This window comes from Anguilla anguilla, chromosome 9, assembly GCF_013347855.1.
Source record: "Anguilla anguilla isolate fAngAng1 chromosome 9, fAngAng1.pri, whole genome shotgun sequence".
NCBI lineage: Eukaryota > Metazoa > Chordata > Actinopteri > Anguilliformes > Anguillidae > Anguilla > Anguilla anguilla.
In genome coordinates, this window is record NC_049209.1 from 9,887,434 (window position 1) to 9,901,315 (window position 13,882).

Sequence of the window (13,882 nt, forward strand, 5' to 3'; positions counted from 1 at the left end):
TAGTAAGTTAATCAGTCTCTGTTGTCAAAGTCAGAGACTGAAAGAAGAATTTCTGACTGATTTAAAACAGTGTGCCACTTAAAAATGTGACGAGAGAAAAGTAAATATGGCTTGTCATAATTAAAAGAAATATATTCATATGCCTTATTCATATGCTCATATCACTACCAGTAGAAGCCTTACGGGATGGCCCAGGCTTGTCTATGTAGGTGCCAAACATATTTATTACAACAGTTTGCAATTTAAATATTACACAAAGCACTACAGGGGAAACATTCACTCAAACATGGCAGTTTTGTCACAATAGAAAACAAAACCAATGGGCATATATGATATTCTCATATAATCCCTTTTCTGATTATCCTCTGCCCAACCAGAGCAGATGCATCAAAGATGCACAAACATGCATTTGCATTTTACTTGAATTAAATACAATTATTTAGCTGTATATATTTTACGGAGAGCAGACAATCAACCCTCCTTATGTATTCTTCACTTTATTCAGACAGGGAGAAAGCAGAAAGGATTACAGATAGAAATGGGATCACAGGGCAGAAAGTGTCATGATGGTGAATCAAACACCCCCACCACATGGTTATACATTCGTATCTGGGTTTAGAGCCAACAGCCCTGTGGATAGAAGCATTCAATCTCCACAGCATTATGAATTAATTGCATAAAACCAAAACATGAAATTACTCACTCCTCAGATATTGATGTGTTTTCATAATATTATTCATAATCAAAGAAACATGTACCAGACATAAAATATGGTGCCTGGTAATATGTTAATGTATTTGAATGAACATGAATTTGCAGTTTTGTACTTTTCCTGATTTTGTAGATTTCTGTTGGACTACCTCTTCTTTAACTACAAATGAGCAGTTCCTTGCATCCTTTGTGCTAAAAAAGTAGTGAGTGCCATTAGGTCGTAATTATTATTTTAAAATGTGTGCATATGCACTGATCAGCCACAACATTAAAACCACCTACCTAATATTGTGTAGGTCCCCCTCGTGCCGCCAAAACAGCTCTGACCCGTCGAGGCATGGACTCCACCTCTGAAGGTGTCCTCTGGTATATTTGGATTTCTGTATATATTTGTACCTACTGTATATTTGTATCTGATTGTGTTACTTTGTTGTCTTTGATGCTGCAACAGTGCAAATTCCCCCCGGGATCAATAAAGTGCACTACTAATACTACTACTTATTACATTATTGGTTTTTATTACATAAAAAATTTGAAATGGATTGCATAATTGGGAATTATTATACTATTGGTAGTTTATTACATTATTAGTTGCTACAGGGCTATAAAAAACTAAGAAATTGTTAGAGGGTGAATTATTTCCACAGGATTTTAAAAACTCTCGACGGGTCAGAGCTGTTTTGGCGGCACGAGGGGGACCTACACAACATTAGGCAGGTGGTTTTAATGTTGTGGCTAATCGGTGTAGATGTTATGCACCCAGCATACAACCGTACAGACACACATGTCCAAATCAGGGAATCAATAAAATATACTATAAATAACGAATTGCACGAACGTAGACACGATTGCACACATTATAATTTATAATGAGTTCCACAACAATTGTTTATACATATCTTATAGACTATATACCATTGTTGTGCGTTGACTGTACAATATGGACTACCTCAAAATCGTGACGCCATGTTGCCATGGAAACTGATTTACGCTACAGAGTCTGACTGGAAGAAAACAGTCCCAGATATTTAGGAGTTTCATTTCAGCACCCGAAGCTTGAACAGCGATTGCGCACGGAACTTCAGCTTCGGTCTTACCTGACTGTGCCAAGAGATCAACACCTGCGACTTTGAAGCCCTATTGGATCGTACCAGTCGGACATTTCTTTGGCGTGTGCTTAAAAGTCTTGATATTCTGAGGTGAGTTATTTTCTATATTAGCTAAGCACCCATTTCTATCAGTATCTCCTGTGCGTTATGAGACGTGCGCGACAGCCTTCAGATGAACGCAGAAGTTTGACACACCTGTAAACAATAAGGATTGGATGCCCATAGAGACAAGTGACGTACTGAAATGAAATTTACTCGGCTAATATAACTATATTGGCTATATTAATAAAATATTGATTACATTGGGCGCCGCTAAAATAATCAAACGACTGCATGTCCAGTTACATTTTAGGGGCGTGAAGAACATGCTGCATTCTTGTTTGCAGATGCTACTGGGGAAGTGGTATTCAACGTAATCACTCCTACAAACAAATTCGAATCGAACCAGAGATGTATTTGTTACGCTCTTGGAATAATGCAAGCTTGTTAGAGAAATCCTACCTATTGATCTGAACCAGTTATTTTTTTTCTTGGAAAAGTTTTATGTTACAGTAGCCCATATTGCTAAAGCAAGGCGCCTTCTCTGTCGACCTGACAGAATGTAGTTGGTGGCTTACCGTTTGTTGCCTTATTTGATAATTAGTTATTCCCGTTATTATGCTTTTGGGGTAGGCTGTTCTATTTTTTCATTCACATTTTGAGCAAAATGTATTCCTTTTTATTATATGCAATGAGGATGACTTTGTATGGGTGGAGAATTGAATTTAATCCTAAATATCTTTCCTAAAGCAATGGTTATGAATTCTCTCTAATAAACCGACGCATTTAAGACACAATATATTCTCCAAAGGGCTTCCGAAGACTTTGTTTTACAGCAATCAATGGTCATTTTGTGGGTTATAGATACTTTTTATTGCTTTAATTATTTATTCAGCCAACATTTTCAGCCAATCCAATCTTTGTATGCTTTAATAAAGTTTGGATGTAACACAAAATAATAGTTCACTATAGGTTTCCGTTTTCACAATAAACAGTCGATAAACGTTTACTATGCAATATCAGAGCAAAGTAATTCATCTCACCTCCACACTGAGTCTGACTGAGGTCCACTTTGTGAATTCAAAAGTAGTGACTAACCATTTCTTGACTGTTGTGTTTATCTCCCGTCTGTTCTAGGTGCATATAAAAGGGGGGAAATTCAGGTGGAAAAGCGCATCTGGGTTCGGTTTTTTCCTGGCTATGAGTCATACAGGCTTATTTGAGGGAGAGGAAGCAAGCTAGAAGGGGAGGGAGGAGAGGGGAGGGGGGAGGGGGGTTAAAAGAGAGACACAATCCTGCAGCATCGCCACATTTCCAACATTGCCGCCCTGCGGAGCCCCTTCTATTTTTTCTTTGGTAAGCTCTAAAGCATTGCCATAATGCTAACGATGACTAACCTTTGCGCATAACCCGGGGAAACCTATCGCGCAGCATCGTTTGGCACGCAGCCCTGGCACCACGTGCAAACTTGCTGAAATGACGTAACTTGCTCTTGGCATGCTCTGGCATGTGCCAGGCATGGCGACCGAAAAGTCCATGCCTCCCTCGCGGCTTTGCCTCACACAAGCGCTCCCACGCGGCTCGGGGTCAGCATATGGCCATTAGGATCACAAAAATGCAGATCACTGACGTCCGTAAATTATCAAAAACTAATGTAGGCCTATACAATATGTCATATTATAATTTTCAGTAATGTTATTAAAATAGCGCAATGAATTACAAATACATCACATTTTTGTAAACTTGATATATTTAGCCCACCATATCTGACAATTATGTTATAGTGTAAACATTTGCTTTTAATAATCTGTGCGTTCTGCACAGTAAATTGTCCAGTGTTAATTCAACTCTTGCAGGGTACATATGATCCTACTCAGAGCCAGGACCAGAGCAGGACCATATGTGAGGGACAGTCAGTATAAATGTAATAATGTTTACCCCAAAAAGATTTAGATGGCGTTAGCTAATGGGGATCCTAATAAACAATAAACAATAAGCCTAGCATATTATATTTTGCTTCAAACAGCTGTTACAGTACATTTATACAGACTGCGACATCATGTTTTTTGGTCACCGAGCAAACAATCCCCGCTAAAATTGACTCGAACTACCAAACTTTTCAAGGACAGATGACTGCTTAAAATGAGTATGATTTGATTTTATTGCAAATAAAAATAATGCCTTATATCCGAAAATTACTTCCGCAATTTTTACGTACCTCGCTTAAAAAGACTTTTTAGAAATATTTCGCACTAACGCATTGCTCCCTTCTTTTGCCATACGGTACAAGACTGAATCGCGCGTGTACAAACCTGAAATGGCAACTCCAGCGAAGTGTACAAAACGTTATTGACCGTGTTACATTTGGCTGGATCTCTCTTTTTGATGTCACTGATTCTACATGGTCTTGTACAGCTTACAGAGCTATGAGGCTTCACAGAAATCTCACAAAGCATATTTAGTGCAAACAAGAGAGCAATCTGTAGCAAGGAACCAAATGAATAGCAGTGTACAAAAAAAAAAAAAAAAACAGATATCCTTAATGGATATCCCTCAATCTATATTCATCAGTAATTTTAATCTACATTCATAGATCAAAGTGTTGGGTGAATTTAATTGTATCACTTAGGCATAGGAAATTAGCATCTACTTAATTGCATGTCACCAGGTGCAAAGTCAATGATTAATTCACAGACAAGCATATAAAATGAATTAGCCACAGCCAACAAACCATTGGTGCCTACTAAAACAGGAAATAACACATTGGCAATATGCTTGACAAGATAATAAACTTTTAGTTGTATTTCTTTTTTATATGATGAATGGGCACATAGCCAGCTGGAACATGGTGGGAAATATACTGAAGTTCTGCTTTTTATATAAACAATGATCCCTTTATAAGTGCTATTTAATAAAATTCAATAATCCATACAATCCATCCCTCAGAAACAGCACTCCCTTCAAACATTGTGATTATTCATTTGCTTTGACAATGTCTTTACACATTACAGTTAAAATGCCTGGAGCAATTATTTGTAAGTGAAACACCTCCTTTTAAACCGATTTTAAACATGTTATACATGCTAATTTAATCACGGCAGAGGTCAAGTTCCTTGAATCCAGAAAGGATTTCTGTTTCTTCAGATTATGACCATTTCACCTCTGATATGGTGGTATGGTGGTACCAAACATGGTAGTGGAGAGATCCAAACTATAGGTGCCTGAGATTCAGGATGAACCAGACTTTACTAAAGGAGGTGTGCATAGGGAATGATGATCAAATGGGGTCAAGTCTCAAAAGAATGAGGGGTTTGTAAAGAGCACCGCTACAAAGGGCAAAGGTGTGAGATAAGGGCATTAGGGGTCTGAGACATATGGTGTGGGCTGCACTGCTGATGTGTCTGTTTACCTCCCATTATTATTAATAATAGGAATTGTTATTATTAACAATAATAATAATAATAATAATAATAATAATAATATTGATTGTGAAGAAGCAGATGAAGGTTTTTTTCCCCTCATTCTACTATATTTCTGTGCTGTATGCTGAGGGTGCTTGCATTGGTAAAATTCTGGTGCACTTCCAGATCCAATTCCCCGGAGAAATGACATCAAAGTCTATGCGACGGAGAGGGTTTCATGTCATCATGTCACGCGGTCATTGTGACACGGTGTATCTTCAACTCCCAATAAGCATTAGGAAAGAATCTCACCGATTCCACTATCCAGAGAGCCAGTTCCATCGTATCAAGATTTTAGTCTTAAAAACATGAATGGCAATATGGCTCAGAAGCCTCCGGTATTGTCACCGGGCTTCACAATGGTGTTCCGGATGTTTCCTCCGACAATGCATTGCCTCAGAGGGAATGGACGTGCACTGTGAGTGAAGAAATGAACTCTGCTGTCAGAGGAGACCTCGCCCCTGACTCACTCTGCAGAGATGTTCAACCATTCCAACTTACCCAAAAATAGGCAGATAAAAATTATTGTCATGGTTACTGTTTCCTGTTTGGGCCATAATTTCACTGACACGCATGCGGTCAGTTGGCAAGCCAGGGCAGTTCACTGCAAGACAATTAAATTTGTTCATATAGTATTTTACATATATTTGCATTTATATATTCTTCTTTTTTTTTAAATCAATGATGCAGGGATGAATAATGCGTCAAACCGGCAATGACTCATGGTGTTTAACCCTACTTGTTCCAGAGTGAGAGAATCAATGTGCTGCAATGTGTCTGGGATGGGCTGCTGTGCATTGTTTGCTCTTCTTCTTCACTACAGTGGTGTCAAGCTTCACATTCTCTGTTGTGGTTTAACAAAGGAATTAGCACAGAACATATCAATTCAGTGTTATGGAGAGAAATGTGCCTTGTGTTTCAAATTCACATTAGTAGGGAGTCTGCTTGGATGCCCTAAACTTTAATGGGGAACCTTGTTGAAACGGATTACATTTTTTGGAGTGAGCTGTCTTGTCTTGGATCTTGGAAACCAGCTGCATAATAACAAATAATGGTGTGTGTCCAGCAATGCTTTCAGAAAAAACCCAAACACAAGTGCGTATTGCAGAATGTTTTCTTGATAACCAAATATCTAAGTGTAGCAGGAGTGTAGCAGAGTTCATTCTGATTATCTTAAAGTAGTAGAGAAAGCATTCAGCATCCTTACTTCTGGACCAGTAATCTATGTCAATAAAAACACATTTTCAACATACAAAAATGTCAAGTTACTCACACAACCAATGCACTGCCTATAAATCATTAATTAAAACTTCAAAATCTATGCCTGCTGCTGAAAGTATTCATATCAAGTGGCTACAACAAACAATATTGGCTATCTTAGCTCACAGAAATTAAACAAGCTCTATTCCTAAGCAATGTTACCCAATATTTCATAAATTATTTCAGGGCCAGGTTACATAATAATAATATTTTTTCATCTTACCATTTTATCTTACCACCCAGCTGCAGGCCCGCAGAACAAGCCCGTGGCTAGGCGAAGCCTGCAATAGTAGTCCAAGGTTTTAGGGCCTACCTTGTAATCATGTAGCTATATTGAGTCATGAATAGGCTTCGGTAGCGAAACCCGGTAGCACTATGGCCTACCTAGTCTACCGGACTAAATTACCAGGAAGATTTTGGTGGTTAATTTTTGTGCTGTCTTCATCACTGATGTTACACTCACCATTAACAAGCTAGTAAATGTAAAAAAAAAAACATTAAAATGGTTCATCCCACACCCACCCTGCACATTATTACCCCCTGAAGTAAGCATTTTTCTTCTAGGTAGTAAATCTCAAAATTACCAGTCGTGAGTGGAAACTGCTAGCAGTTAGCTGGTTTACTGTAGTTAACTTTTAACAATAGCTAATGTCGATGGCTAGCTAGCTATTGGTCGGTATTTTAAATTTTGATTAGACTATAAGTTCACTGCATAGAAGGTTGCTCACTAGTGTGCAGTTGTAATGAATCATCAGAAGAATAGCTAGGTAGCTACCAGTTAAACCTCAGTCTCATTCCCTCTTTGTATCTTAATAGTTTTAGCTTTAACATTTCATACCAGAGACAATTTCTGTTGCCCTTTGAGCTTCAGTGTCATTGTTACCATGTACTACCTAGAAATGCACACCATACGCTTTAGTGTGGTCCAACAAAGGCAACAACACAATCTCCTTTGAGTTATACTCAATACCTTTCGCTATATATCACAGCATCCTGTTGGCCTTTTACTACAGCACATTGCATAGATGTAGAGAGGCTTTGATCACCTACTGTTGCGAAGTCTTTTTCAAATGGAAAACTTAATTTTGCTCCTGCAATAAAATAAAACTGTCTTAAATTTTGCAAGTCTTTACATTTATACTCATTTGCCAGTTGTCTGTCCACATCTAGATTCTGTTTAAATTACAATGAACAGTTTAGTCATTTTGCAAGTGCTTTTAGCAAAAGCGACTTAAAGTGCATTTAGCACGGTAAGCAAACAACACTAGAGCTGGAGATGCAAAGTTAGAATAATGTGGCATGCTTCTCGCTGTGTTCTTCTAGGCCTGCAAAATAAAGGGAGAGAAGGGTTAGTTGTTTTTCTTTTTTTAGGAGAGACATACAGATTCCAATCTATTAACTAACAATTTTTCATCAAGATCTATCAAGATAATTGATGTAAATAGAAAAAAGTTGAGATCTCAACAGATCCTTTTGGGACCCCACTGTCTACAGAGGTTGCGCAAATACAATCTCCCTCTAGTTACCTTTTGTACTGTTTTTTTGTGTTCCCCCTTTTTGCTCCTTAATGTGGAATGCCCACTTATGCGCACACTGCAATGCTCATCGCAACCTCCATTTTTGAGAGCACACTGGAGAACACAAACATGCACATGCTCTCTCCTGAAGCATGGGATGCTGCTGCCACTTCTTTTTACACAGCATTTGCCAAGTTGGGCTCAAATAGACGGGATTTAGAAAAAGACACTTCATATGCATCAGCAGCTCGACAGGTGAACCACAAGCATCTAAAAGGGCTGAAACCCTCTCTCTCAAGGGGATGCTGGAGATAGCTGAGTGTCGCCCTGCGAGGCTGCCAGCCACAGTTGCCACTGGCACAGTCCAGATTCAGTACCAGGCCATGGGGCCCATCCATGCACTAGAACCCAGGAGCAGCCTTAACTTTTTTTTATTTATTTTACTCTGCAAAATTTATTTTATCAATTTCAATCCTACTTTGAAACAACTCTTGTAATTACTAATGATCAACAAAATTACAGCATACAGTGATTTTTAATAGTATAGTGTTTAAAAGTTCACATGACACTATGCAAGATTCTCCCTGCTTCTCTATCTGTCCCCTCCTTTTTCCGCTCTCCATATGTGATGGAATATCAGCACTGGCATGCAGGAAACTTTGTCTACAAACTGTGAATTTATGACAGCTCAAACTCTCAGAACATATGTTCTCAAATTCTTCAGGACAATGTGTGTGTGTTTACTGTATCCAGGAGCCATGGGGAATCTAATGGCATTTAAACAACAAATAATGCACACGCCCTATTTTCATTGTTGTGCCTTTACTGCCTGATTTACTAACAATATTCCTGGAAACCAGGGGAAATCCTTTCAATATATTTGAGTCTCTTAAGACTTAATAATACTAACTTGGGCAGAATGGTCAATAATTCTCGCAAGAGTACAAATATGCTCTAAATGTACCATCATGCTTCAGATTATACAACAGCAGTGGAGGACTGCTTTTACTAACGCTACTGTAGGCCTTAGAGGATTGATTTTAAAGTATGCAGTACAGTCATTGACTGATGAATGACTGTGCATGTGAAATTGCTATACTGTTAATGGATAGGGCCTTTAGTTTTGAACCACCAAAATTTTGTTGATCGCTTAAAAATTGAGTTTGATACCTCTTTGTTTCATCCTCAGACACGGCACCCATAGGAATACATTGGGGAAAACTTTGCAGCTTTACTGCCTTCAAATACCATGAGAAACATGTTCTACTGAAAAAAAAGTTTGCTGCAAACAGCATTATATTAAAAGTTTTAGGCTTGAGAAGTTCCATTCTTCTGGCTATTCTTCTGGCTACATCCACACAGGTCTTCGTGAAGCATTCTGACATTGGTAAAAACTGACCAGAGTGCGGAAGTTTGGCTGGGAGGTAGTGCATGGTTTGAGAAAAAAAATAGATACAGCTGAAAATGAAAAAGTTTAAAATTCACAGCTATAGCTAGGGGTCAATCCTGCACAGTAATCATATTGTGAAAGCTGATTTGCACAATAGCATTCTGTACTCTTGTGAAAGAATAACTAGACTATAGAAACTAGACTCTAGCCCACCTTGCTTTTAACAGCTTTTCCTACCTCTCTCCCTTGTCACCTGTTGGCACAGCTGGTGAAGATGGCAGAGCTCAGCACTGACCGCCGATTCCACAACCTGACCCAGAAGCAAGTCCAGACCTTAGACCAAGTCCTGACTGAGGTTATCCCCATTCACGGCAGGGGGAACTTTCCCACATTGGAGGTGAAACCCAAGGACATCATCCATGTCGTGAAGAACAGGCTAGTGAAGAGAGAGATCAAGGTGAGGGATGTCCGTCTGAATGGCTCCACTGCCAGCCATGTGCTGGTTAAGGAGAATGGTACTAGCTACAAGGACCTGGACATCATCTTTGGTGTGGAGTTACCTAGGCAGGAGGACTTCCAGATCATCAAGGAAGTGGTGCTGGGCTGCCTGCTGGACTTCCTACCCCAAGGTGTTAACAAGGATAAAATCACTGCCCTAACCATGAAGGAGGCTTATGTGCAGAAGATGGTCAAGGTCTTCAATGAACATGACCGCTGGAGTCTTATCTCACTCTCCAACAACCGTGGCAAGAACGTGGAACTTAAATTTGTTAACTCTCTCCGTCGACAGTTTGAGTTCAGTGTGGACTCCTTTCAGATAATCCTGGACCGTATGCTTGAGTCCTACCTGGAGGCAGAGAGGAAGCAGGCGGCCCAGTGTCATACGTGGGGAGAAGAAGCATCTTCAGTCAAGAGCAGCAGTCAAGTGGCTCCAAATGAGGAGTCCCCATCCACCTCTCTTGACCAAACAAAACCTACAAACAAAGCCATGTATTTGCCAGCTGAAGGTCAGGACCTCCCAAGCCTGGATGAAAGACCATGTGAAAATGAAGAGGTGGTTCTGCAAGAAGATGAATTGCCTCAACCAATGGAGGTAGCAGCGGAAACATTGGAGCTTGGGAAAGTGACAAAAATGAAGGAGCCAGGACAGGACCTAGAGTCCCTGAAAGGAGCTGAAGTAGAGTTACAGGAATCACATGCAGAGGTACAGCTTGATGTTTTACCCCTTTTAGAAAAAGGTGTTGAGACTTCAGTTCCTGAAGCACATGGACAAACTGAGGAATCTCTAGAAACAGTCATACCACCAAGCTCAGAAACTCCAGCCCATACAGAACTTTCCAGAAATAGTGTCCAAGTTCAAAAACAAAGTCCAAAGGACACTCTCAATGAATGTCCATCCTCCATTGAAAGCACAGTTATGGAAGAACCAGGAAGACTTACGGTACCATGTGATCACTCTCACCCTCAACCCTGCACAATACTTACTGAAGAAGCCCAGAACTCACACCTTGAGTATCCACTGCCACCCCCACCAAAGAAAACCTGCAAAAAATCTAAAATGGTTGTACTTAAGCATTCCTCACCAAAGCCTCCTAGGAAAATGTCAAAGAAGGTGATCAATACACCGTCCTCCCCTAAAAAAACACCTTTAATGAATGAACTCCCAATTCTTACTAATACCCTATTAGATCCTCCTAAAATAATTTTTAAAGCACAATCAAATGAATCTATGCCAATAGAAGAGCTAAATTGTAACATAATCTCACCACAGTCAAATACTAACACTTCACTTGACAAAGAATGTCAAGTCCAAACAGTATTATTCCAGAATGAAACCTCTGTAGCCCATGACACAGAATATCACATTGAGACAAAATGCTTACAAAACCAGGAACTAGAACCCGCCAGGAATCAGGATCCAGAACTCGCCATGGAAAAGACAGTCCCTCAGCGAGCAGAGCCAGAATATGGGGACAAGCACCAAGACCCTGCAGATCAGCATCCAGACTTTTCTGCTCAACTAATGGATTCTCAGAAAGATACAACACCAATGAGCCAACCAGCACCGGGCCTGTCCCCACCCAGGGAGCTACCTACTATCACAGTGGTGGCAGAAAGCATGTACGGTGACTTTGAGCAGGCTATGGAACACTTGCGCTACCGTCTGATCGCAACACGCAACCCCGAGGAGATCCGAGGTGGAGGCCTGCTGAAGTACAGCAACCTGCTAGTGCGGGATTTCAAGCCGGCTAGCGAGACGGAGATCAAGTCCCTGGAACGATACATGTGCTCACGGTTCTTCATAGACTTCCCCGATGTCCACGAGCAGCAGCGCAAGATTGAGTCCTACCTGCGAAACCACTTCATTGGCGAGGAGTCCAGCAAGTATGACTACCTGATGACTCTGAGGAGGGTGGTCAATGAGAGCACTGTGTGCCTGATGGGACATGAGCGGCGGCAGACCCTCAACATGATCACTGTCCTGGCCCTCAAGGTTCTGGGCGAGCAGAATGCCATTCCCAACACCACGAACATCACCTGCTTTTACCAGCCCGCTCCCTACATGGCAGACCACAATTTCAACAACTACTACATTGCACAAAATCAGCCAACCCTCATCTACCACCCCTACCCACTGCACATCCACATGCAGACAGGCCTGGTGTAGCGTACATCGTAAGTGGACAATTGCAAGAGCCAGGAACAGCTGCACCATTCGGAGACGACAGTGGCCACTTAAAAAAAGTAACGAAAACTATGAGCATTACAGAAATCAGATCAGATACTGGAAAAGCATCTTTTCCCTAAATGCACAGATGCAGGAGTGACATGGGACTGGCTCAGGCTTAGGCCGCCACCAGAAATGAACAAACTTACTGACTCCGAAATCTCTGGCAGATGCAAGTTAAAAGTGGATGAATATGTGGGAATGGAAACAGAATGTGTAGCAAGCAGCATGAGGCAAGAGTAAGCCAAGACAAGCGAGACCAAGAGGAGGGGGGTCCCTTAAATCAAAAGTGACCACAAACTGATGGTCAGCATGACCATAAAGGGACCACACACTGACGGTCAGGATAACCACAAAGAGATCAGGATTGTGTCACAGTCCTTCCACGTGGTTCACCCAGGAACTGACAATCAAATCAAGAGGGTCCATCCAATTAGCATTTCTCCTTTCATTTCATCCACTTAGATCTACACTCTATGCGGGGAAAATGTGTGGGCTAGAATGATGTGTGATTCATTGTATGTGGTCAGTCTGTCCCATAATACTGCAGGTCCAAGAGCATCACTTCCCTTTGTTCCACGTGTCAAGAGACTGCCATTCTGCTGCAGCTGTATGTGGGAGAGCAGCATTCATTTAAAACAACACTTTAACTACAAAGTGCCATAAAACTGCTGAAGGAATTATACTAAAGAACAGAATATTTCGCATTTGGCTTTGCTGCACTAAAAGCCAATGGCACACAAACACATTATAAATTCACCAACAGACAGACACACAGACACACACACACACACACACACACACATGCAAATTGAATGGGAAATGTGGTCTCATTTTTTGACCTAAAGTTTAATTGCTTGTGCACGCAAACTGTGAAGTGTGCACAGCAGTGCTGGGTAAATTGCTGGACACTTAGTAGAATTACGCACTCATAAAAGCTTGGGGAATGATCTCAGCAGGAATTAGGATAAGCAAAGTCGCAATGACATGCCACAAGTCTCAATGATTGTTAAAAACCCAGCCAGAAACAGGCTCGCTATAATAGACAGAGCCAGATCTAGCGTTTTGGTGGCCCTAAGCAAGAATGCAGCCACAACCATGGATTGGGGGGGGGGGGGGGGTTGAATGTATGAATCACAGAACGAGGGAGGGGGCGGGTTTGGAGGAAGCGATTGCAGACCGGGGAACTGATCGCAGACCAGGGAACTGAACGCCACAGACACGTAATACTGTATATTATTAATACATGTCATATTATGACAGCTGGGCCTTGAGTGACAACTGCAAGGATTTATTATTTCTTGTAGATCCAAACATCTACAACATGAACGTATTGATGACTCTTGCCCATCACTCAAGATGACTGGATTACACGTGAAGGAAAGCACTGTATCTGTGATTGATATCACAGACTCGTGGTCTCCCTTACTGCAGCCAGGCCACACTGCAGATTTCAGAAGAATTTTTTCAGACCAAGGTTTTCATCAGAAAAGTTTATATTTTCAGTATTTGCTTGAGCCAATATTTGTTTTATGTACTAGTATCCATGAAAGTGCAAATAAACCATTGCTCTCAGACAGATATCGCTGATTGTCTGAACTGAGGGAGAGCTGAATAGACTTGTAAATGTAGATAACAATGCTACAAATACTGCCAGAATCCAGGTG

General features: G+C 40.8%; 1 protein-coding gene across 1 annotated transcript; it reads left to right on the forward strand.

Annotated features, from left to right (window-relative positions):
- Positions 1 to 1,604: 1,604 nt before the first annotated feature.
- On the forward strand, positions 1,605 to 13,310 carry LOC118236472. Its single transcript, XM_035434899.1, has 2 exons — positions 1,605 to 1,910; positions 9,753 to 13,310. The coding sequence occupies exon 2, from the start codon at positions 9,762 to 9,764 to the stop codon at positions 12,153 to 12,155; it is 2,394 nt and encodes a 797-aa protein (XP_035290790.1). The 5' UTR covers positions 1,605 to 1,910; positions 9,753 to 9,761; the 3' UTR covers positions 12,156 to 13,310.
- The last annotated feature ends 572 nt before the right edge of the window (positions 13,311 to 13,882 follow it).

Bases quoted from the DNA above. Each gene is read 5' to 3' on its own strand.
- LOC118236472 (XM_035434899.1), top strand. From the start codon at position 9,762: ATGGCAGAGCTCAGCACTGACCGCCGATTCCACAACCTGACCCAGAAG.